Source organism: Panthera uncia, unplaced genomic scaffold, assembly GCF_023721935.1.
Source record: "Panthera uncia isolate 11264 unplaced genomic scaffold, Puncia_PCG_1.0 HiC_scaffold_160, whole genome shotgun sequence".
Taxonomy (NCBI): domain Eukaryota; kingdom Metazoa; phylum Chordata; class Mammalia; order Carnivora; family Felidae; genus Panthera; species Panthera uncia.
In genome coordinates, this window is record NW_026058250.1 from 46,201 (window position 1) to 72,149 (window position 25,949).

The window sequence follows — 25,949 nt, forward strand, 5'->3', positions numbered from 1 at the left end:
AAGCTCTGCTTCTACAGCTCATCTTTTTTCTTTCAGCACGTAGAAAATCTAATTGTGTGAAAGAAGTAGAAAAATTACAAGAAAAACGAGAAAAAAGGAGACTACAGCAGCAAGAACTTAGAGAAAAAAGAGCCCAGGTTTGTAACAGAATCATATTTTGTTTATGCATGAACTGAAGATTTAGACTGTGTTAGTGAACGTGAGATGCTTGTGAAAAAGTAGTGGAGGCGTTCATTTAAAGTTTTCAGTATATTAACTGATTGTTAAACTGATGAGAAATAATATAAATTCTTATGAAAATATGTTACAGCATTTTTGCTACATGTACTTTTCATGTTTTGTTCCATTTTGAATAATAATTCATTGTGTTACTGAATTCAAATGCAGCCATTATACCTTTCAAGAATAATATATTTTGGTTTTCTAAAATGATCTAAAAATACATGCAGAAGAATATCTAATTAAAGTAGATGATTATAAAGTAGACAATTTTACTACAAAATTTTAGTATTTTTCCATGGTTGATGAATTCAGCATATCACAAGGAAAGCGGAAATTCCTTGTATTTTGATTTATACTAGATATTAAAAGCCTATCTCTTGTGTCTCTCACATTCCCTTTGGATGGTAACAAAACTGTTTACTAACAATGGAAAAATTACATAGAAGACTGGTCTTTCATCTCTCTGCAGGTGTTCATCTGCTGCAAATTCCGTTACTATACCCATAACTCTTTTATTGTGCTTATATTATAATTGTATTCTTAGAACTTGTTTCCTCTAATAAAATATCAGGATTGGTGCGCCTGGGTAGCTCAGTTGGTTAAGAATCTGACTTCCCCCTCAGGTCATGATCTCACGGTCCATGAGTTCAAGCCCTGCTTCAGGCTCTGTGCTGACAACTCGGAGCCTGGAGCCTGCTTCCGATTCTGTGTCTCCTTCTCTCTCTCCCCCTCCCCTGCTTACGCTCTGTCTTTTCTGTCTCTGTCTCTCTCTCTCTCTCTCTCTCTCTCTCTCTCTCCAAAATAAAGAAACATTAAAATATTAAAAAAAAACAAAAACAAAAAAACGAGCATCAGGATTGTTTCTTTATTCAGGGGTATGTTCAAATGCCCTTAAATTATAAAGATGTTGTGTTGTGGGATTATAAAACCAATATAAAATTCAGCATTTTTAATAAATCAGGTTCTAACTTAAAGTAATCTGAGAATGATCATTTGGTTTTGAAATAAATAAAACACAATACAGATGGACCTACTGACACTTAGCACAGATGCCACCTAGTGTTTCCTGTGGGAACCTCATAATATTTTCACATTGTGATTTCTTAATTTTCACTTTACATTCAGTTTTTCAGTTGACATAGTTGTTACCATTTCCTAAAAGAAAGTTAATTGAAAGTAATTTTAATTAACAGTTTTGAAATTTATATTCAAAGCAAATCTGTACCTGGTGCATGATAAAAATCTGACTTTTTAGAATGTTTAGTAACTTATTGACTGCAGTCAACACATTCAGTAATTTAAATTTTAAAAGTTGAAAAAATTTTGTGTTTTGATTCCTTTAAGTTCTGAGGTGGTTTTTACCACCTTTAGGGTTTCTTTCTTTCTTTTTTTTTTTTTTTGTTGAGAGTCAACAAAAACAGAAAATGAGCATAAATGAATCCGTATTTCTACTTTATTGAAACACTGGATTCAGTATTGGGAAGAAAAAGCTGATTAAATGAATTTTTCTAGAATTTCAGTTTTTTAGAAATTTAGAGTTTTTTAGACTTCTTTATTGATGTTTAAGATGAGCACTATTTCTCTTTTGTTTAATTTTCTGGGATGATTAAGTTATATGTAACATGATTTTGAAAGAGTTCACAGTGGCTTTAATGTGGAGTGTTTGGTTTAGAGTTAACACAATGCATTAGACTATCAGAATTGTGTATGTAATAAGAAGGTGATTCTTGGGCATGTTATTAATCCTAAACTCTGAAACTAATTTATATCATGCTAGTTTGAGTTTCAGCTTGGCTATAACAAATGACACAATCTGCTAATTTAATTTTAATTTGCAAACCGTATTTAACATAAATGCAACAATATAATTAATGTAATTATAATAAATGATGAATTCTCTTGTCTTACAGGATGTTGATGCTACAAACCCAAATTATGAAATTATGTGTATGATCAGAGATTTTAGAGGAAGTTTGGATTATAGACCATTAACAACAGCAGATCCTGTAAGATTCGTTATAAACTATTGCTATGGAATTTTTTATGCTGTAAAAGAAAAAAAAAATTTGATAACCACTTAATTAATATTGGATTTAGCTATGTAGTTTTTTTCTCTCTTTATGGGTGCACATTCCCCATATTTTAAGGAGAAAATCAAGAAATCATCCACATTTGTGCTTATCTCTCATAATTTGATTTATCAGACAGGCTTCCCATAGAGATGTCCTTTTCAGAGCAAATCCTCTCTATCTTTGGTAGGGCAGAACAACAGTTAAAGGAATGATGCCAGAAGACCCATTCTCCTTTTTGACTGTCACTTAAACTTCTATCCCGGTTCCAAGCTTATTTCCTCTTGGGCTATAGATCCCGCTGTCCTACCAATTTGCTATTAGTTAATTTGTTATTTTTAAATAAATGTTAGTCTGGCTTTTAACAGTAAATATGGTTGTTTAGAACTGTACCAGTCCAGAAACCTAGCACTTGAAATAAATTCTCATTTTCTTACTACTCAACTACTTTCCTGTTGAAGAATGAGAATTTTTTGGACAGGGAATAGTTTGTGAGTCATTAATACTTAGGAGATAATCCATCTGACCTGGCCTGTACAGAATACCTTGGGTACGTAAAATACATTTTTGTCAGGCTGATGTATTGTTTAGGATTTCATAGAGTTTTTATTCATAATACTTTTGTCCCATATATTTTAGTCCTTGCTACCCCTTTAACCTACTACATCTGAAACTCCTACTTTGGGGCAGGGATTGGCAAACTGTTCCTTCAAAGACCCTGATAGTAAAGAATTTGGCTTTGTGAACCAAATGGTCTTTGTCACAACTACTCAATTTTACCTTTGTAGTACAAAAGGAGCCATAGACAATACCTAAACATATAACTGTCTCATTAAAATTTTACAAAAGCCGGTAGTGGCCTGGATTAGCCCTGCAGGCCATACTTTGCTAATCCCCGTGTTACGGATTTAATTATTATTAACAGGCAAGTACTGGGAGCATAAATTTTATGAAAAATATGTGTAAGAATCGACCTATTATAAAATTGTTGAAGTTATTTTGCTCACTAATATTCTGAGAATTGTGTCTATAGTTAGTTATTTTTGTCAACAACTTTCCTTTTAATCAACACGAAAATACATCACTTGGTGGGAAATTATGCCTTTGTTATATGTAGCATATCTTGTAGTGAGTAAGGCAGCTTCTTAACGTGAGCCTAATGCTACAAAGTGTCCTCTACAAGGTTGTTTACTGTTTACCAAATAAAAAAATAAGCAACTTTCTATTATGCTCAGAATTTTAGAGATCATTGTCTCTTAACTATTAAAATTTGTACTTGCCATTTTGTGTTTTAAACTTATTTATCCTATTTATGCTATACATCAATTTCTAGAGCCTCTGTAGGAAATAGTGCATAACTGACTTTTTTAGTGTTTTATAACACTGATAAACATTGAAACAAAATATTTTATTTCTAGATTGATGAACATAGAATATGTGTTTGTGTAAGAAAACGACCACTCAATAAAAAAGGTATGATGCTTTTTGAACTCTTAATAAGAGGTTGATTTTGCCTAATTTGTAATTTGTTTTGATGATACCAGAAATTAAATTGGTTCAGAAGAGTTTAATATAAGTCATTTTATTTGTACATAATCATTACGCAGATTTCTATGGTTAGATCTCTTGATTTGTTACTGCTCTATGAATCATTGCCATTTTTGGTTTTGGCTTCACAGAAATTTACATTATTTTTACTTGGTTGTTGAAATATTATATCTTAATGAATGGCATATTTCTGAAATTTTTGTATTTATAGAACTTAATACTTCAGTTACATTTCTTTTTGCTTACATTTGTACATCCTAATGCTGTGAAAATTACTGGGCATTCATTTTCATTTATTCTTTTAGAAACTCAAATGAAAGATCTTGATGTAATCACAATCCCTAGTAAAGATGTTGTGATGGTACATGAACCAAAACAAAAAGTAGATTTAACAAGGTACCTAGAAAACCAAACATTTCGTTTTGATTATGCCTTTGATGACTCAGCTCCTAATGAAATGGTTTACAGGTAGGTAAATTTGTTTTAAATAACAGTTTTGTTCTTACACTGTGTATCTATCACCACCCTGAAACTTAATTGATCTTGGCATATCTCTCAAAAAATATAGTATGCTTTTTTTTTATTCTGAGCTTAAACAAGGTTACATAATAAAAATAATAATGAAGGGCACCTGGGTGACTTAGCTGGTTAAGGCTCTGACTTGCTTTTGGCTCAGGTCAAGATCTCATGGTTCCAGGGGTGTCTTGGTGGCTCATTTGGTTAAGCGTCCGACTTCGGCTCAGGTCATGATCTCATGGTTTGTGAGTTCAAGCCCTGTGTTGGGCTCTCTGCTGGCTCAGAGCATGGAGCCTGCTTTGGATTCTCTGTCTCCCTCTCTCTCTTTCCCTCCCTCGCTTGCCCTCTGTCTCTCTCTCTCTCTCAAAAATAAATAAACATTACAAAAAAAAATCTCACGGTTCGTGAGTTCAAGCCCCACATCAGGCTCTGCTGTCAGCGCTGTCTCCCTCTCTGTACCCCTCCCCCGTGTGTGTGCTCGCATATGCGCACTCTCTCTCTCAAAATGAATAAACTTTAAAGAAAAACAATGATGAATATATTAATACTTGTTCTTTGTAATGCTCACCTGAAATCATGGTTTTTATTATTGGCTAGATACATTTCCCTACACACACACACACACACACACACACACACACGTTCACATATTCAACTTACAACTCAAACTTGGAAGTATTATACATTGATATCCCAAATTATTAGGCCAAATTTAGATTTTCATATATAGTTTGTAAACACTGCCTTCTAATGGTAACAGGTCACTTTTAAGAGCAGTGTTCTTTCAGTGTATATAGAGCTGTCTTGGCAGTTACTTGAATGTTTTTTAGTTTATTTATTTATTTTGAGAGCGAGAGAGCATGAGCAGGGGAGGGGCAGAGAGAGAGAGAGAGTGGGAGAGAGAATATCCTAAAGAGGCTCCCTGCTGCACAGAGCCTGAGACCCATGAACCTTGAGATTCATGAACTGAGCCCAAACCAGGAGTCAGACGCTTAACCGACTGGGCAACCCAGGCGCCCCTTGAATGCTTTTTCATTGTTCTTTCATTTTATAAATAGGGCTGGAAAACAAAATTGAAGAATTAAGAGTCCTAAGAATTGAAGACTTATAAATGAAATATTATTGAAACCAACTTTATTGGTCCTAAGCCAGTAAACTAGAAGTTCAGTTGCAAAGAGGAGGAAATTAAAGAACCTGTGAACGCTAAATAGTATTATGAAAAATTTGTTTTATAAGGGAGCTATAAGTATAAATTATCTATTTTTTACCTTTCTGAGAATAGTCCTCTCCTCACCCCTCACTTCTTTCTCTACTTCCACTCCTGTTTCATAAAATGTCTGTTTGACTTTGTAATTGTAAGATATTTTTCTCTGAATATTCTAGATTTAGTAACCATTCCTTTTTACCTTATATTTGTGCTTCTTAAATTTACCAATATTGATGCTATCCCCTTTCTTTAACTTTGAGGGAGTGCAAGTTAGGCCTTTTTTTTGTCTAATCACTCTGCAGACCCATTTTCTACTTTGGTTTGCCCTTTTTATCTTACTCCCTTTTATTCTGTACCTTTTTCAGTTTTGTCTTAAAAATAATTGAGCAACTGTGTAAAGTGTTCCACATACATTATTTTGAAACCTAAACAATGATTACAATAATATATTTGAAAAATAACTCAAACCATAATAATTTTGGCATACTTTTCCCGAACTAAGACTATCAACTCCAAACTCAGTGTCTTACAAATATAATTTATATTTACTTAGCCATATTCAAGGAAATCCTGTCACTTTCTGCTTGGGTAGATGGTCTTAAGATAGTTTTGTAGTTTTTTTTCCCTTTTAGTTTTTCTCTGTAGAGATTATCACTCTCTTGATTTGGTTTCTTTTAAAATGTTTTTGCTTTTCTTTGTATAAATGTTACTTGTCTGCCTAATATTTTGATATTTTGTTTATTTTTTAAAACTTTCATATTGTCATATATATATATATATATATATATATATATCCAAGCTTAGCTACTGTCATTTTTTTTTCTATCCATTATTGTGACCATTGTTTATTATGGAATTGCTTGAAATTATGCTTTAAAGAGCTTTCAGCAATATTAAGAGGAATTATTTAAAATTTTTAACGTATCAGTGGGCTTAGTTGTAGTCTGACATTTGAGCACATTGATTTGTTAAAATGATTTTGTTTATTAATAAGACTTGATATTTTATTTATTTAATTTAAATATTGACAGCACATTCTGACTAGTATATTTTATTTCTAAGGTTTACAGCTAGACCACTAGTTGAAACTATATTCGAAAGGGGAATGGCTACATGCTTTGCTTATGGGCAGACTGGAAGTGGAAAAACTCATGTAAGTAATTCATTATAGTTCCATCCTGGTATGAAGCTTGTTTATTTTCCTTATAGCTTAATTCTAAGACCTATTTTTTTTTTAAGATTTATTTCTGGAAAATGTCTACTATTTTTTATTTCCTTTTTAACATGTAGACTATGGGAGGTGACTTTTCAGGAAAGAACCAAGATTGTTCTAAAGGAATTTATGCGTTAGCAGGTAACTCTTTTTTTGCATATCATTTGTAATATTCTTGAATATTATTCAAATGGCTTTGAAATAAAACATGGAAATATTGTTTAGGACTTGAAGGATAACCATAAGGCTAAACTTACCGTATATTATGTCAGTTTTAGGTTGTCAGACTGCTTGAAAAGAATTGTGAGATTAAGTGTTTTGGACAGAAATCTTGATATTTGTGTCATTTTAATCTGGCATGTTGTTAGAGCTTAGTATTTGTTGTTAGATAGTTGATTTGTGAAAAGCTTCTGTTTGGTGTGGTTGTGGAAATAATCTTACTATGACCACCTATAATTTTATGTTATTTATAAAGATAATAGTAGCATTCTTTTACTGAACATGAAAGAGAATGGCATCTAGACCCTAAATGTCAAAAAACTATTACTATTTTTTTGTAAAATAACGTTCACTTTAGTCTTTATTGTTATTATTGATCTTGTCATTCTAGGTAAAGATTAACTGATTTTCTCTAAGTACAGAAAATTTGAATTGCTTTTCAAAGATAGTATTTGTAACATTTTAACAATTTTCTCCATGTGAAATTCTTGATAGCTCGAGATGTCTTTTTAATGTTAAAGAAGCCAAACTATAAGAAATTAGAACTTCAAGTATATGCAACCTTTTTTGAAATTTACAGTGGAAAGGTAAGTGGAAACTTAAGACTCTGATTTGGAGGGGGAGGGGGAGGAGTGTTAAATTGTGGTTTAACATGCATAACATAAGATTTAACATTTTAACCATTTTTTTGTGTACAGGTTCAGTGGCCTTAAGTACATTCATGTTGTGCAACCCTTGCCACCACATTTTTATATATGTTAGAATATTATGTTAACATTTTTTGAGGTTTTTAAAAATTTCCTTTGAAATGCTCAACTTTTCAGTATTGAGAATTATTCTAATTACTGTAATTTTCTGAAATTTTTTGGACTCTGATTTTTTGGACACTGATTCTTTTTTTCTTCGAGGCTAGTTTTCTGATTTGGATTTTTTTGAAATAGGTGTTTGACTTGCTAAACAGGAAAACAAAATTAAGAGTGCTGGAAGATGGAAAACAGCAGGTTCAAGTGGTGGGATTACAGGAACGGGAAGTCAAATGTGTTGAAGACGTACTGAAACTTATTGACATAGGCAATAGTTGCAGGTAACTCATTTTAATTAAGGACAACTTAATTTCTTAATTAGTTTTAGATACTTGGGGTTTCTAAACAAAGCAAAGGTGTTATTCAGTGCCTCTTGGCAGTAAAAATTTGTTCATAAAAACTTTTACTGTTACTTGTAACTCTGAGTGACATCTACTATGTTGATAATCATACTACAAGTATACTAGAAGTGTGCCAGATTAAATTGTATGAATCCAGTTGTATTGAAGTGTTGTAACTCAGATTGTCTTCATTTGTATTTAAATGATGAGAACTGGATAGTTTTTTCTTGCTTTTTAGTGAAAATACTCTGGTTTGAAGCATAAACTAAAAGGGTTTTTGTATGTAAAATATCCTTAATCACATTGTAGGACATCCGGTCAAACATCTGCAAATGCACATTCATCTCGGAGCCATGCAGTGTTTCAGATCATTCTTAGAAGGAAAGGAAAACTACATGGCAAATTTTCTCTCATTGACTTGGCTGGAAATGAACGAGGAGCTGATACTTCCAGTGCAGACAGGCAAACCAGGCTTGAAGGTGCTGAAATTAATAAAAGCCTTTTAGCACTCAAGGTAAATAAAATGCATTTAATTGTGAAAAGTCTTGCTTTTGACTTTAATTTTGAGTATCTACAAAATGATAGCACTTGTAACATCTAATAAATAAGAGAAGTTATCAAAATTTACTTATGTTTACAGTTCCAGATTTATATTGTGCTCAGAAATTTTCTTTACACATACTCTTTTTTTTTTTTTTTTAGAGTGAATAGAGGACCAATTTTGAGCCTACTTAGGGAGGTTCCATAGGGCTTTAGTCAGTCATACTGTCTTAGAAGAAGGCAAGGAACCACAAAACTCAGCTAAGAAATAATGTCAGGAAAATGTGGAATGACTTTCAGAGAGAGAGAGGGGGAGTGTTACATCCGTTCCTTGACTACGAAAGGAAGGATTGAAAAGACTACAAAAACATTATGTTTTTTCTTTTGTAGTGCCACTTTCAAAGTTTAGCTTTTTATCCTATTGTCTATTACTTCTAAATAGTAGTCATAGTCTCCAGAAGAATCTTTTGGAATGATAAGTACTTTATTGTTGTTGTTGTTTAATTTTATTTTCTTGAATTAAGATTTATGGGACCATCTTTACTGTGCTGTAAACCTGTTAGTAGGGTTTCCAGAGCTGATCAGATGTTAAATGTTAGGGTTATAGTAAAAGATCTTTTAAATATATTAGTTAAGATTACTCTTTATAAGAAGCCTAACCTGTGAAACTTGCTTTCTTAATTGGCAGGAGTGCATCAGAGCCTTAGGTAGAAATAAACCTCATACTCCTTTCAGAGCAAGTAAACTCACTCAGGTGTTAAGAGATTCATTCATAGGTGAAAATTCTCGTACCTGCATGGTAAGTTTATTGTTTGTTTTGTTTTAATTCTGAATAATGAATAACTCACACTATCTGTGGAAAGATTATAATGCACATTAATAACAAACATTTAAATCCTTCTATTGTGAGAGATACAGTGATACTTAAGATGTGGTCCCTGCCAGTCTGATAGAGAGGATTATATTGCAGTTATAATGCATTCTACTAATTCCAACATCTGAGTCTTCTTGAGGTTGGTCTTCATTGATTTTTATTTTCCTTGAGTATGAGGCACACTTTTCTGTTTCTTAGTATGTCTAGTAATTTTGGGTTCTATCATTTTCACTATGAATAAATACCTTAATGAACACTCTGGATATTCATATCTTCTAAAGATTATTGAGTTTTTTGTTGTTTTAGCCAGAAGTGAACTTACTTGAACTTCAAATTCTTGTCTCCCCTGCTTGGGGGCATCAAATGAAATAGAAACCTGTTTAGTTCTTTTAGACTTAGCTATGTTGCTTAGTGTAAGCCTTGTGTATGCCTGCGTCACGGGTCAGCCAGAGATTTGGGGCAGTTTATATGAAGAATTTCTGGGTATCAAGATTACCTCCCTGCATGGTTATCTCCCTCTTCTGGGACAAAGTCACTTTCTAGCTGCTATAGTTCTACCTCCAAACTCTGTCTTTCTTTAAAAAAAAAAAATTTTTTTTAACGTTTATTTTTGAGACACAGAGAGACAGAGCATGAACGGGGGAGGGGCAGAGAGAGAGGGAGACAGAATCGGAAGCAGGCTCCAGGCTCTGAGCCATCAGCCCAGAGCCCGACGCGGGGCTCAAACTCACGGACCGCGAGATCATGACCCGGGCTGAAGTCGGACGCTTAACCGACTGAGCCACCCAGGCGCCCCCAAACTCTGTCTTTTTTTTTTTATATTTTAATTTTTTATTTTTTTTTAACATTTATTTATTTTTGAGACAGGGAGAGACAGAGCATGAACGGGGGAGGGTCAGAGAGAGGGAGACACAGAATCTGAAACAGGCTCCAGGCTCTGAGCTGTCAGCACAGAGCCCAACGTGGGGCTCGAACTCATGGACCGCGAGATCATGACCTGAGCCGAAGTCGGCCACTTAACCGACTGAGCCACCCAGGCGCCCCCCAAACTCTGTCTTTTAATTTAACCGGTGAAATGTCAAGTTCCTAATGCAGTTGTAGTTGCCCTGTGTGGGAGCAGCAGGGCTTGCCCTTGGGCGGAAAAGCTGATGTGTGGAGGTGGGGAGGGAGGATGGGAACACTCAGTGCTATTCCTTTCTAGGTGTTGACCTCCATTTTCTGCCTGATGTAAATTATTTTTCTAGTACTTTCAGAGAGTTGTTTGTATTTTATATGGTTTATAATTATCATCTGATTATGGGTGTGATATAGCAAATTATTTTGGAGTTTAGATATCATAAGTGTTTTCTTTGTTTAATAACTATTTTAAGATTAGATCTTAATGAGCTATATGTTGATATTATTGTCTTCATCATTTATAACATTTTCTTTACCTTTGCATTTTTCTCCCGTAGATTGCCACAATCTCTCCAGGAATGGCATCTTGTGAAAATACTCTTAATACATTAAGATATGCAAATAGGTATGAAAAATAGTTATTCAGTTTCAAATTTGAGGGGAGTAGAGCAGTATTTAGTTTGACTTAATATCTGATGGGATAAATTGTATTACATTTTTCTCTCGGTTTTTAAAAATTTTTTGCATGTACATTAAGATGGTATGTAGAATCCTTTGGTCAAGTTCTGAAAGTAAATGGAAATGTGTAATTTGGAAAGAGATTTGGATCTTTAGTAGAATTAGTCTTTCTTTCAAGAACATGATTACATTTTTCTGTTTCACCAAGTTATATTTCATATTATTTTACAACATCTAAATCACGCAAATTTTTTGTATTAAGTGAGTCTGAGGGGACCGGTCTGGTCTGTGTTTCTGAAATTGTTTTTTCTGTATGCTAAAAAGTATTTCTGACAATATTAAGTGTTTTACATGGTGGAATCTAGAGGTTGAGTAAGTAATGATAGCACATTTCTTTCTGATGTTCTATATGAGTTACATTTTATTAATCATGTAATTAGTGTTACATACTTTAATGGGCAATGACATTATTACAAATGAAAGGACAGAAAGCATTATAGACTTTAATTAATTTATTCTTTATAGTCATGAAATGCCCTTGGAACTTTGGATTATGATGGGCATATTTATATTTGTTTCATAAATTCCTCCCATTGCTCTTGTTTTGAAAAAATGACTATATAGTTTTAAATTTCTATTATCACATATTGCATTTGTGATTTTAATTTTTAGAGATCAGATTCCTTTTTGTATTCCATTTCTACTGTGGACATTCTTTGAATTTTGCTGAACCACAAGTATTTGTCCCGTTTCTTTATTTTAATTGCTATGGAAATTTTGTTTTTAATCTTTTTTAAAAATGGGAAGTATGTACACAGAAAAGGGCCAAAAACATAAGTGAATAATCTAATAAATATTTATAAAATGAAAATTCTTATCATCAGGTTGAAATAGAATGTCTCTACCTCTCCAGAAAGTTCCTCATTTGTTCCCTCCTGATTACAAATCCTGAATAACATGTCCAAATCCATTAACCTCTACCCCAAGATAGACATTGTCTTGATTTCTGTGGCCTAATTTTCTGGTTTTTCTTTCTTTTTAAAAATTGTTTAACTGCCTGTGACTGTATCCGTGAAAATATACACAGGTAGCTATCTATATTTGAACATTACATAAATGGAATCATATCCTTTGTTCTTTTGTAACTTGTTTTGTTCTTTTTCTTTGTTCTTTTCTTGTTCTTTTGTTCTTTGTTCTTGTAACTTGTAACTCTTGTTTCAACTGAAGAGATTTTTCAAAATGATGGTAAAAACTGTTGGAAAATATAAGCCTGTTGACATTTTATAAAAAGGTAGTAAGATAAAATAACTTCTTTTAAAAATATAATGGATTATTATTCCTGAATGTAAGCCCTTAAAAACTTTAAATTATAGGCTCTGAACTGCAAACATTTATAGTCCTTTTAATTGATTTTTATAATGAACACTTGTAGTATGTAGGGTTTTAATCATTAATTTTAAATGCTTCTTATTTCAAAAGTGTTCATGGGAGAGATGAGAAACAGCTTAGTATAGCAGAATATTACCATGTTGTAGGATTAAAACAAACAAAAATCTCCATGTCTTCAGACTTCAAACTGCACAGGACTCTCCCTAAGGTGAAAATGTTATATCTGGCCATGTCTCTAGTTCATTTAGGTTCTAGTAAATGTTTTAATTTGTTATCCTGTAGTGTAATTTATCTGCAACATGACTAACCACCTGGGACAAATAATTCTGTCTTTTCTTTCTAAATCTCTAGGAATAAAGACTTTCAACCTCCCTTGATAGCTCATTTGAGGAATATGATTCCTGCATAGAATATTTCCTGTTTGAGTTGGGCAAGAGGTCTTGGAGTAGAGGAAAATATTAGGCCATTAGGGTAATCTAAATTAGGAGATTCTGAAAGAATCCTAAATGAAAGAATCCTAAATGGAATTGGGAACAAAAAGAGTTACGTCACAGTTAGAAATTTAGTCAGTCTTTGTTGTAAATAAGTTTTCCAAAGTGACCATAAAGGATGAAGGGCAGCAGAATCCCATATTGAACCTTTGACATCAGACATTACCAATAGCTTAAAGGAAGATTGTAAATAGAAGAAATATTTAGTTTCATCTACATGATATTATTAGTTTGATCTGTGTGACTGTTTATGACAGTTATGTTATGACATGATTTAGATGAAACCTAAAAGAAATAATGAAAAAAACAGATGGTTAGTATATTGGATTTTTAAATAACATAATGTTTGTACTCAGAGCTAGGTTTGAACCTCACTTATGCCACAGTCTCATTGAATAACCTTGGGTAAGATACTTTATTTATGAACCAATGTCTCATCTCTGAAATGGCAAAAATAGTATCGCAAGATTGTTGTAAGAAGTAAATAATAAAGTGACTAAAATTTACTAATCGTAGTATCTAACATGTACGAAGTACTTAATAAATATTGCTTACTGTTATGAAATGGGATTGGCCTGAAGGGGACATAGGGAATAACAAAGGTGGGGTCAGAAAAGCTGTAATTTGGTTAAATATAACCATTAGAGACATTAACAAAAGCAATTTAAATTCCATTGCTAAATAGCCTTTTTTTTTTTTTTTAAGTTTTTTTAAGTTTATTTGAGAGAGAGAGAGAGAGGGAGAGTGTGTATGTGATCAGGGAAGGGGCAGGGAGAGGGAAAAAGAATCCCAAGCAGGCTCCACACCATCAGTGCAGAGCCTGACATTGGGCTTGATCTCACAAACTGTGAGATCATGGCCTGAGCTGAAATCGAGTTGGGCACTCAACTACTTAAGCCACCCAGGTGCTTCTAAATAGGCTTTTTCTTAACCAGGGTTCTTCATCTGAACCAAACACAAAAGATTATTTGAATGACTGCTCTCTCAGTTTGTACCAAGGATGGGTTATAGCTAATACCATTCTAAATGCATGAGAAAGAAGTTAATTCATTACAAACAGTGGATGCCATTAGGACTTAATCCTCTTGTGTTCTGTTTTAAAAGACTGCAAGAGTATTGAGGGCTCGTTAATGCTGATATAATATTTGTGGTATTGACTGCACAAGGAAATTTGATTAGTCAATAGGACAGAGAGACTCAAAACCTTAAAATTGATTATTTTTTCATTATTCTAGATGCAATAAGTCAAAACAATGTTGATCTCTTTTTCTAAATGAATTAAACTGAATACTGAATGAAAACTTGAAATGTGCATTGCTGTCTGTATAAGAGCATTTTCTTTTAATTTGTTGCTGTTTTGGTGCTGCAGAGTAAAGGAGTTTGGAATTAGTCCATCAGACATTCCCTTCTCACAGGGTAGTGGCAGTCGCCCCGATCTCTCTCCTTCTTATGAGTATGACGACTTTTCTCCTTCGATTACCAGGTCTACTTCCCTTCTATGCATAAGATATTTATTATAATAGTTTCTTTTGAATTGCATTACATATAAATATTTCATTTATACTTCTTTTGTTCTGAGCCATTTTATTTTTCATTTTCATTTCATTTGGCAGGTGGTGGTTGTACTGCATGATCTTCATTTTTGTGTACTTTATTAATTTATTTGCTTTAAAGTATTGATGTAGAATTCAGGCTTCCTATTTCCCCTCATATTTTTAAGGATGATGTCATCTTTGCATATTTACAGTTGAGAGATAAACTGTCTCATTTAAAGTGAGAAGTTTACCTTTATTTCCTATGTTCTTATAAATTTCCTTGTCTCCAAGGAAATAACAAGGATCCTCTTGATTTAGAACGTGTACCCTCCCACTGTGTAAATTGAAGTATAATCGGTAAACGTTTTTTTAAATGATAGAAGTTTATAACTTACAATCTTGATACAAAAGAAATATGATTATTTCACATGTAGCTCTTTTAATAGAGCATTATAACAACTAAAAAGTATGCAAAGTGTATTCTCTGATTTTGGCAGTAATCCATTTATTAAAAGTGCATTTTTCTGTTTATATAATTCAATTGCAAAAAGTTTCTTTTTATTAGCTAATTATCATTTATTCCGTACAATAACTATATTTGAAATAATTGTAAAGTTACCGCAGTAAATTCTGAAAGTTAAATAGCCAAACATCCCTTTGGTCTTACTGCAGATTTCAGGTAAACTTGATCTGGAAAGCTGACATCATCAGTCTTAACATGTTTAATTGAATTCCCTTTTTATTGAATAGGTTGGCATTTTCTTGTTCCTCTGCATGTGTCTTTGTTAATTTTAGGTACTTCTTATGTGTTTATAGGGTGAAAGAATTGACTGTGGATCCAACTGCTGCTGGTGATGTCCGTCCAATAATGCACCATCCACCCAATCAGATTGATGACTTAGAGGCACAGTGGGGTGTAGGGAGTTCCCCTCAGAGAGATGATCTAAAACTTCTTTGTGAGCAAAATGTGAGTGACAATATAGTTATAACTATCTGTTTTTAGTTCGTTTCATCAGTAGCAGAACTTAATAATTGAAAACTACTGTCTAAGTCAGGGGTCAGCAGACTGACAGCCTCTGGGCCAGCCATCTGTTTTTTACAAATAAAGTTTTACTTAATTGTGGCCAGTGCTTATTCATTTACAAGTTGACTGGCTGCTTTCTTAGTACAAAAGCAGTGACAAAGACTATAACGCTCAAAGGCCCAAAATAGGTACTGTCTGGCCCTGGAAAAAGTTTGCAGACTCCTGGGGTGCCTGGGTGGCTGGTCAGTAAGCTACTGACTCTTGACTGACTCTTGATTTCTGCTCATGTCATGGGTTTCATGGGTTTGAGCCCTGCATTGGGCTCTGCCCTGGCAGCTTGGAGCCTGCTTGGGATCCTCTCTCTCCCTCTCTCTCTGCCTCTCTTCTCACACTTTCTCTGTCTCTCTCAAAATAAATAAGCTTAAAACAAAGTTTGTTGACCTCTGATATAAACTATTTTTTTTTTCAGATTTTATATCAATATTAAAGTTCGGGGATTTTAAAACTAACACAGGGAAAAAAGCAAATTTAAGAATTATGCATACCATATATTATACATACAGCTTAAAAACAAAATTAACTCGGACACATGCATGTATATTAGAAGGATACCATGGGCTGTATCAGAAGTCAAACATGGAAAAATGCTAATAACATTTGTTAAATATGGTTGTATTCTATATGTTTGAAATGTCTAGTGACATTTCATAATTTAACATATGATTCCCGATTACTCAAAAAATTATATCCCCCATTTTATAAGGACTACGAGGTATATTAAAAAGTAACAAAAAAGCGCAACACACAGTTGCACATAATTACTTTAACATATTGAGGGGATTCCTTTATGTGAGATGTGAAAGTTTACATAATTAACTTTTAAAGAATTTTAATTATTTAAATATTTTAAAATTGTGTTTTAAATAATTTTTTAAAACTACATTTTTAAAAATTATATAGTTTTCTACCCTTTTTTCTCAGAATCTTATAGTAATATTTTTTCATGATAAAAAGTGGCATTTACTAATTTCTTACTACATGACTTACATTTGGTAAGCATTTTATTTATTATCTGATGTAATCCTTAGAATTTGATGTGATAGGTACCATAATTATCTGCTTTTTAACTGATTTTCTAAAAGGTGAAGGAAGTCAACTAAGATCATACATATAGTAAGTGCTAAAGCCACAACTGAAATCTCCATCTTTCTTATGTGAGAGCCAAATCTTAGGTCCACTAAATGTATTGCTAGCCACAATAATAAAATAATCTTTGGAAATTATATAACTTTAAGTTAACGTTTTATGCTTTTTAACTCAAGTCCACAATATTCTAGAGCAACAAATGGGCATACTACTTTTTGTTATGTTGTTCCAAATTATTGTCTGTTAATAATGAAGGGCTTAATGTAGTGGTCCTCAACTAGGAGTGACTTGACCCCCTAGGGAAAAATGTGTGGAGACATTTTTAGTTGTCACATCTAGTGGGTAGAGGTCAGGGATGCTATTAAACATCGTACAAGGTATAAGACAGTCTTCCCTCGAACCCCAAATGTCAGTGGTGCCAAAATTGAGAAACTGGTTTAAAAGTAAGAGTTCTAAACTTTGAACCATAGAAAATAAAGAACTGAAAATGAGATTCTGACCTTAGTCTATCCCCCATCTCCAAAAGTTTTGAAGCAAAAGTATAGTTGCTTTTAGAATTCTTAACACAAACCATGTATTGTACTTAGATATGGTGCCTTTTACGGATGTAGAAAGCCAGAACAAGATGGGCCCCCTCTGTAGCAGACCTTTTCTGTTTTATTCTTACATCTCTTGGGTTGGGTCTTTGTAGGACTTAATAATTTGGAGACGCTGGCTAGATGACGAGAACTGATCCAGAGGTTTTTAAGCATAATATCATGAGTTCTTGCAGTCTCCTCCATATTTGAGAGTGTGTGAGTTTTGCCACCCCTAGGAAACTTTGAATTTTGCCACCCCTGGGAAACTACCTTGAGGTGGCTCAGAATTAGTCTTTAGTTAAGTATTGGTTCATGTGCATGTTAAGTTTTAACAAGGTAAATTAAAATGGGATAGTGTCTAAGACTTGCCTTAGAGATAAAACCAACACAAGTACACAAACTAGAAGATAATAAAGTGCATTAGAATTCCAGAAATAGTTGCACAAACAGAAAAGTCTTCTAAGACTGCAGGGAAATGATAGGAACTTGAACAATATTTTAAAGCAAAGGAAAGAAGACATTCTGGGCTTTAAAGGGAGGTGGGCAGGTAAAATGAGTAAAGTTGGTTGAGTGTGTTTATTGGAGAGAGAGAGGGAGTGAGGGAAAGAATAATGCCTGAATGTCTTAATGAAAACAGATGCCTGTTTCCCAAAGAGAAGATAAAAAGGTCATTGGCTAACTTGAATGTATAAACTTGTAGTGATGGTAGCATACGATGAAAGAGTCACATATCTCTTTATAATATTTAACCAAAATGTGTACGTGTGTTTAGAATTGTGTATTTTGTTTGAAAAACATTGCTTTTTCTACTTACAGTTTATAAAGTGATTTTAAGTAAACCTTCTCCCTAAAGCCACATTTTGAGGAAATAAATCATTAGACATTGGGGTTGGGAAAGAAGCTCACAAAGAAGGCGAGGCTAGAGAAGTTTTCACTTGATGTAGGACCACAATAGGAATATGTTATATTCATGTATGTGGATTTTTTGTTGATGAGGTAAAGTTGTCATTTGTCAGTTAAGATTTCTCTAAAAACTGGAAGCACGTTATATGGTGTAACTCAGAAATTAAGACTGAGTAAGAGTTGAGACCTTCCAAAACACTAATTTGATAGTCACAGTCATGAAAGACATTATCTTGAAATCTCTTTTCTGGTGGAAAGATGTATAAGACATACATATGATTTAAACTGTTAGTGAAAATTAAACAATATTGAAGAAATATTTCAGCATCTTTATTGCTTTCAATAAATATTTTTGAAAAGTTGCGCTATTCCAAAAGAGATTGCCTTTTTAGGGTAATTCTGCAGTAAAGTCTGTGCTAAATGAAAATTATCTCTTACTTAATATGCTTAAATATGGGATATCTTATTGTGGCTTTGCTTTTTATATTATATTTTCATAGTCTTTATCTTTCAAACCTCCTCAATTTTTAAATGGCATTTTTATAAGTGACCTAGAAAAACTATTTTTTTGTAACATTTAAAATGTAAAGTCCTAATTTTTAAAACTGTTCATCTTAAGGAAGAAGAGGTTTCCCCCCAATTGTTTACTTTCCACGAAGCCGTCTCACAAATGGTAGAAATGGAAGAACAAGTTGTAGAAGATCACAGGGCAGTGTTCCAGGTAAAGTTAAGACAGGACCTTACATCAAAATGTTTCTGTAGGGAAATTAACTAAAAACTTTCATAATACTTCGAATATCACACCAATCTAAAAATTTACTTATTGTGTTTATGTGTATTTTTGGGATATATGACACGGGATATTTTGAACACAATGATTGATGGTTACAATGTTTATTTTGCACTATGGAGAAAGAATCTGGTTTATTTACTACTGTTCTGTTTTATTTGCTTTCTTTAGTTGTCCATTTTTAGAGAAGGGTTGAACTTCTCCCCTCCACTATCCTTTTCTCTCTTGTTAGGTCAGTTTATTTGACAGCAGTAAGAAAAACTTCTAAGGGTTATCAGAGTAGTTGAGGAAATACCTTTCTTTGATTGCTTTAGGAGAGGTAGGGTTACTGTCAGTGGCAGATGAGTAAGGGGTGTTAAATCCTTGCCTGTCACAGCAACTCCTGACGTATTCATCCCATTGTGTTCAGCCAGTTAAAAGCACGTTTACTTTATGATTTCCCTCTTGATCCCCCTACTGCCTTTTTAACAAGAAAATATCCTAGAGGGTGATACTTACAAGGAAGCGTAGATAAAGTTTGGATATCATTATGGAAACTATAAATATGTTCTGAGAAAAAAGTGAACAATAGCTCAGTCTTTCTTTTGACCTGTGTTCTTTCTCTGATGTTGAAGAGATATTAACATGACTCAGCTGTAGACCATTTGAGCACCTGGATGAAAGGCTTAAAATATAAGTGAACTATTAATTTTATAAATTGAGAATAGGATGTACATGCATTGAAACTGTTAACAGTTTTAGTCAAACTCTTACTATGAGAATCTATTTAAAGGCCTAGATGTTTAGATTAAATCAAGAAAGGACACTTGTAATTTAAGAAATTTGTGTCCTTTTGGAGCAAGGTGTGTGTCAAAAAAAAAAGACCATCGTTTCCCACTCTGCCATTTTATGGTGAAATCTAAAAAGTTCTTTGCTCTTTGGCAGAACTGGATGTTTTGAGTTTCAGTCCAGTATTCTTTTTACAATTCCATTTATTGTTCCTCCATACTGTGATCTGCCATTTCTTAAAATAGGGTTTTATTTTAAAAAAGTAAGTAGATAGCTAAGGAAAAAGAAAAAAATTGTGGGGGTGTGTGTGTATATATATTTAAACTGATACATGTATAGTTTTCTAATAGATACCTACATTAGCTAATTCTTACGATACACAGTCCAGTTATAATTAGCCATTAAATTGCATTGAAAGCTAGAAAGTGCCCATTTTTATATCCCAAAACTCTTTAATTCAGAATGATCTGAACTTGTTAATAATCAGTATGATTCATTACATTGCTGGGAAATGAAACTCCTAAATTCCACATTATCTAAAATCACTTAAGAATGAAGGGTTTCCTTAAAGCATGTGTGAATAGTAAGTAGCTACTATTTAGTGGTTTCTTTGACTCTTCTAAAATTGGCTGTCCCTTATAGTTAAAATAATTTTGAAGAGCTGGTGTTTAACCACTGTGAGGCCACAAATGGGGATGTAAATGCTAGATGATTTACAAGTTCTAGGCTACCATAGACCTCATTTGATTGCTCAGTAGCTTTGTTATACCCATTTTCCCCCAATTTTAGGGATAGCTACTAAAATTTTGAGAATTAATGTGCTCACTGATACTTACGTGTTTGATTCACACCCTTACCCAGGGCACAGTAAAAGAAAAATGAAGTTCTCTTGCTTGGCTTATCATATTTGTGTTTGTGTTTGAATTTAAGGAAATATTTCTTAATTTTATTCTGTAAATAAAGATGTTTTATACTTACTAAATTCTCTAGTTTTAAAGAATTCCATTTTCAGTATGTTTGATGATATTTAACATATGCCAACGTTTTTAATTGGTCTTTGTCTTACAGAGAGGCTTATTGGATTGTTGAATTTTTGTCCTTTTAGGAATCTATTCGATGGTTAGAAGATGAAAAGGCTCTCCTAGAGATGACTGAAGAAGTAGATTATGATGTAGATTCATATGCTACTCAACTTGAAGCTATTCTTGAGCAAAAAATAGACATTTTAACTGAGCTGCGGGGTAATTCCTTTTTCATTTTGGTGTTTTACGTCTACTTAATATTTGAATATAATTAGTAGAGGATTTCATATTGCAAGAGGACATCTGAAATAAAAATTATGGGCACCATTAATACATTTCCAGAGGTATTTAAAGACAAACCAATCATTCTGTTTTTTTTTTTCTAAAAACATGGAATATCATTTCAAGTGTTCTTTAGTTCTCTTTTCTCTTTAGGCATTTGTAAAGATAAAAGCATATTATGATTAAAGAGGGAAATGTATTTTAACAAATTTGTAAATTTTATACACTCATTCAGATTTTTAGTTTGATCGGCCAGTGCTTTTCAGAATGCTTTTGCTTAGATTACGTCTTTTCAGGGCCATCTCTTCTCCAGCCTCCTATCTGCGTTCATCTCTTTTCTGTGCATCCGTGTCATGTTTTTCCTTTGAACACTTGTTTTAAAGCATCAGGGGGAAGGTTTCAAGACCTTGAGCAACTCAAGACCTTTCAGCAACTATTCTTTCTGCTTTGCTAATGAGGGAAGCATGTGACTTACCCACATGCCTTGTCTTCTTGGCTTTTTATAATTAGGTTATCTGTAGCTTCAGAAATGCATTTATTGTATGTGCTTATTTCTTAGGCATTGGCAAATTAGTTGTCTCCATTTATATGCGAATGGACATCTGTGCATGTGTGTGTGAAATGCAGAGTGAGACCCAATTGAAATAGCTAGTTTTTAGCACCAAACTGGCTAAGTTTTTAAAGTAGGGTCTTTGTGAAGTTGGTTATTTACATAATCTATAAAGAGTCAGCAGTGACCATTTACCCAATTCAGAATTGTAAAAATGTAGGATTTCTAAAATTTATTTTTGTTTTTCATGTTCTTCATACTCAAGCTTTGATTTAAAGTGTTTTGATCATTTTTCTAATCTGTCAGAATTCACAAGCAGCTTATCTGTTCCGAACAGATCATAATTCTAATTTTTTTCTCTGTAATATGTGGTATTCAATTCACTTGACTTCCTTAATTTTTTCAGTATTTATGTATATCAAGCATATCCATAACTTTGAAGAAATTACTGTCTATTGTATTATTCAGTCCTTTCTTAGAAAAAAAATTCTTTTGCCCTTCAGAGATAATTTTGGTGTATAAGAAGTATGAGAGCTTTTATGTTTGTCTTAGCGGGTATGAGATCCAGAAGTCCTTAAATTCCTTTCTAAATTTCAAAAGAGTTAATTTTTTAAATACCCCTGTACTTCTGAAGGGGGGAAAGAAATTGAGATTCCAACTTGAATCTTTTCTTCTAAAGACCATCACCTTTGTGCTGTTAGTGCATTTTAAGTTGGGTAATTGTTCAGGGTGCTATCATCTGCATTGTACAGTGCTTACCAGTGTCTTTGGTCTCTGTTGACAAGAGGACTGTGGTCACTACCCCAGTTGAAACAAACAGAAATGTCTAGATATTATCAGATGGGGGGGGTTTGGTGGGAAACATCACCTGCAGTTAAAGAAAGGAGATGAGATATTTCTCATCTTCACAGCTGTTATTTGCCTGTCAGTTTACCTATTTCCTATTCTTATGTGACTCTGAGTTAATACATAAGAGTAAAACAGAATTGTAAGACCAAAAAATGTATTGTGCTATAATCCCCCGCCCCTGTCTCCCTTTCCAGTACAAAATAACATTTCTTTTTAAAAATTCAAACAGCTTTTGAAATTTCATAGCTTAATTGAGTAAAGTAGGCATTGGGTATAGAACCTTCTTAATATATTGAGGAAAGAAATGTCTATAGTTTAATAAGACTGAAGGGTGCCTGGCTGGTACAGTCAGTAGAGCATGTGACTCTTGATCTCAGGGTTGTGACTTTGAGCCCCACGTTGGGGCTTCAGTACTGAGTACTGAAAAACAAAAAGACTCAGTGTTCTTTTAGACATGACTATACACATTTAGCACACACATATCTAGCCTGTCTACACTCCAAAAGGAATTCAGATAAACTAAAATTGAACACTGTAAAATGTACCAAGCAGATCAAAAAAGGTCAAGGTATAGAAAAAAACATAATTTCATGAATCTGTGGATAATGAAACTGTTGCTATAGTTGACTATTGTATTTAGTTCTGAGTTTCTGGACAGCAAAGAACAAAAGGAAAGATCGTTAGTTAATGTTATGAAGTAAGACAGCTGACTTGATAGGACCCATGAAATTATATACTGTATTGCATGCGATGCAGTACTTACTCTCTTGTTCTTTTCTTTTTTCCAAGATAAAGTGAAATCTTTTCGTGCAGCTCTACAAGAAGAAGAACAGGCCAGCAAGCAAATCAACCCGAAGAGACCCCGTGCCCTTTAAATCAGCCTTTGCTGCTAGAGGATCCCCAGAACCCACATTACTGTAACATACAGTGGTTCAGCTGTTAAGGGCCATTTGAAAGTTTGAAATTTTAAGTGTCTGTGGAAAATGTCTTGTCCCTTCACCTGAATGACATTTCAATTTTGTGAAACACTCCTTTGTCTACAAAATGCTTCTAGTCCACGAGGCACAACCAAGATTGGGAATAGTGAAGCATTTTGTTTCATTTACCCAAACAGTGATTTACTTTTGGAGATCCTTGCCAATTTTATTTTCTGTATGATGAAGTGAGATTGTGGACTTGATCCAGAGGTGAATAGTAGGGGGAAGCCACAGCATTTCCTTTTAACTCGGTTGAATTTTCGTAGCAAGACTGAGCAGTTTTAAATCCTTTGAGTGCATGCATACCTCATCAGTGATTGTACATACCTTGCCCACTCCTAGAGACAGCTGTGCTCACCTCTTCCTGCTTTGTGCCTTGACTAAGGCTTTTGACCCTCAATTTCTGAAGCACAGCCAAGATAAATTACATTCCTTAATTGTCATTGTAAATTACCTTTATTGTGTGTACATTTTTACTGTATTTGAGACATTTTTTGTGTGTGACTAGTTAATTTTGCAGGATGTGCCATATCATTGAATGGAACTAAAGTCTGTGACAGTGGACATAGCTGCTGGACCATTCCATCTTATATGTAAAGAAATCTGGAATTATGATTTTACAACCATATAATGTGGTTATAATTTTCTTAGCATTTTCTTTGTAAAGAACTAAAATATAAACTAGTTGGTGTATAATAAAAAGTAATGAAATTCTGAGAAGAGTTTTATCTTAGGATAATACATATATATATGCAGTGTGTGTTCCAGTGTGGTATTAACAGGACTAATAGTGCAATTTGATCCTTACCAATACCATTACTTAAGTTAAAGTGTCCATTAGCACCCCAAAATGTACCTTTTAAATGTACTGGTAAAGGAAATTGGCTTCTGATGCATGAATATTTACATGTACACTGAAAGTAGTCCATAATAGAACTGTTAGTTTAAGCCAAGTGTAGACAGTACATCACTCCCTTGAAAAAGAATTAAGCTAAAAAAAAGAGTTGACTTTGCCTTAAAAGGCAGATCGATCTAACCCAAGCCCCATCCGTTACCTACTATGTGATATTTCATCATTATTTGGTGAGAATCACCAAATCCTCACCAATAAATTGGTCTAGGGTATGCTGCTTTTTAAATGGTGGCACTATTTTTACAGATTGCTACTCCAAGGAAGAAAACTGGCCACTTTTCATGTAAATATTTTGTTAAAAGATGTATATATCTCTCTAGGAGTTTTCCCTTAGTTCCTAGGATAGAGTCCAGGAGTAGATTAACAACAAAAAGTCTCCCAAGGATGTCTTGTTTTGATTTACTCTAAGGAACTAATGCTCATTCATTTGGGCCAAAGGGAAGCTATGAATAGAGAGTCACATGAGCCAGATTCCCTACTTCATTGTTCATAGAAACCAGAGAGTAGTTGTGGGAAATCCTACACCATGGTGAAATGCTCCTCTGTAAACTTGAAATCTAGAACAAATGTAGATTTTCACAATGTGCTTATTAATAAATGATATCTATGGAATGAGTTTTAGAGATAATTTACTTCAGAACAATCACTTTTGTTTTGGAAGGGACTCAGGTTTTCTTGCAGTTGTAAGATAACGTTCTATTTGTGTTTTTTCAAAGAGAAGAGAAAGAATGGAGCAGTTACTGTGGACCTTGCAGCAGCTGCTTAAAAAGGTAGTTTTTGAGGCTAACCAAACTTCAGAGGACAATAGAGATGTGAACTTGCTCATTTTAAAGCACAGCAGATTCATCTTAATTTATTAATTAAGATGGGTACGATCTCTGGAAGGTCTCCTTATGTTCAAATATGTTGCCTTATACTATAATGGCTTCATTCTGATAAGTGATCAAGGTCTATAGAAAATTGATACCGGAAAAGATGTTGGTGGTCATAATCCAATCCTTCAGTTTTACAGATAGGGAAAACTGAAGGTCAGAAAAGGGACTAAAAGTCAGTTCATGAGGGAAGAGGAAGTAAGAGGGAAAGCTGAATTAATTCTTAAAATTTTCCTGTAAGGATAGAGATGGTACAAATGAATTTTGCAAAGTAAGTAGTTTTGTGATAATAAAACCCTGCTCTTGAGGTATATTTAATATTTATGTAACAAAAGTGGCTTGATGCAGTATTATTTAAAGAAAAATTTTTTGGATCTGGATTAAACATTCTTGACTTTCTCAGACTTCTTGAAAGCTGATATTCCTATTAAAAAGCATTTATATAGGAATGTTTTACTATATCACTCTGAATCCAGATTTCCAAAAAAATCTGTTGAGGCAAACAACTTCCCTTCTAGGTTTACTCAGTGTACCTTTGTTAAAATAATTTGGAAGCAATCTTTCTATTAAGTTAGGTTTTTAAAAAGCCAATTATTAAGATATTTTTGTTAATTTCCTCATATAAATTATCAGCTACTGTAATTATTACAGGACATTAATAATGATTTAAACATAGTAGCTAATTAAGACTTGTTTATGGTATCTATTAAAATTCTCAACCTGACATTTTAAA

General features: G+C 33.5%; 1 protein-coding gene across 2 annotated transcripts in view; it reads left to right on the top strand.

The window, feature by feature from the left end:
- KIF2A (kinesin family member 2A) overlaps positions 1-23,676 on the top strand; it is a 62,332-nt gene extending 38,656 nt beyond the window's left edge. For both annotated transcript variants that reach the window (XM_049623477.1, XM_049623476.1), the window contains exons 6-20: positions 37-137; positions 2,133-2,228; positions 3,710-3,764; positions 4,145-4,307; positions 6,625-6,715; positions 6,853-6,916; positions 7,490-7,581; positions 7,936-8,078; positions 8,448-8,652; positions 9,367-9,477; positions 11,007-11,074; positions 15,359-15,509; positions 18,813-18,914; positions 20,857-20,992; positions 23,244-23,676. In XM_049623477.1, coding sequence (XP_049479434.1) covers positions 37-137; positions 2,133-2,228; positions 3,710-3,764; positions 4,145-4,307; positions 6,625-6,715; positions 6,853-6,916; positions 7,490-7,581; positions 7,936-8,078; positions 8,448-8,652; positions 9,367-9,477; positions 11,007-11,074; positions 15,359-15,509; positions 18,813-18,914; positions 20,857-20,992; positions 23,244-23,329 — 1,664 coding nt within the window. In that variant the 3' untranslated portion in view covers positions 23,330-23,676. The remainder of the gene's footprint in view (positions 1-36; positions 138-2,132; positions 2,229-3,709; positions 3,765-4,144; positions 4,308-6,624; positions 6,716-6,852; positions 6,917-7,489; positions 7,582-7,935; positions 8,079-8,447; positions 8,653-9,366; positions 9,478-11,006; positions 11,075-15,358; positions 15,510-18,812; positions 18,915-20,856; positions 20,993-23,243) is intronic.
- The last annotated feature ends 2,273 nt before the right edge of the window (positions 23,677-25,949 follow it).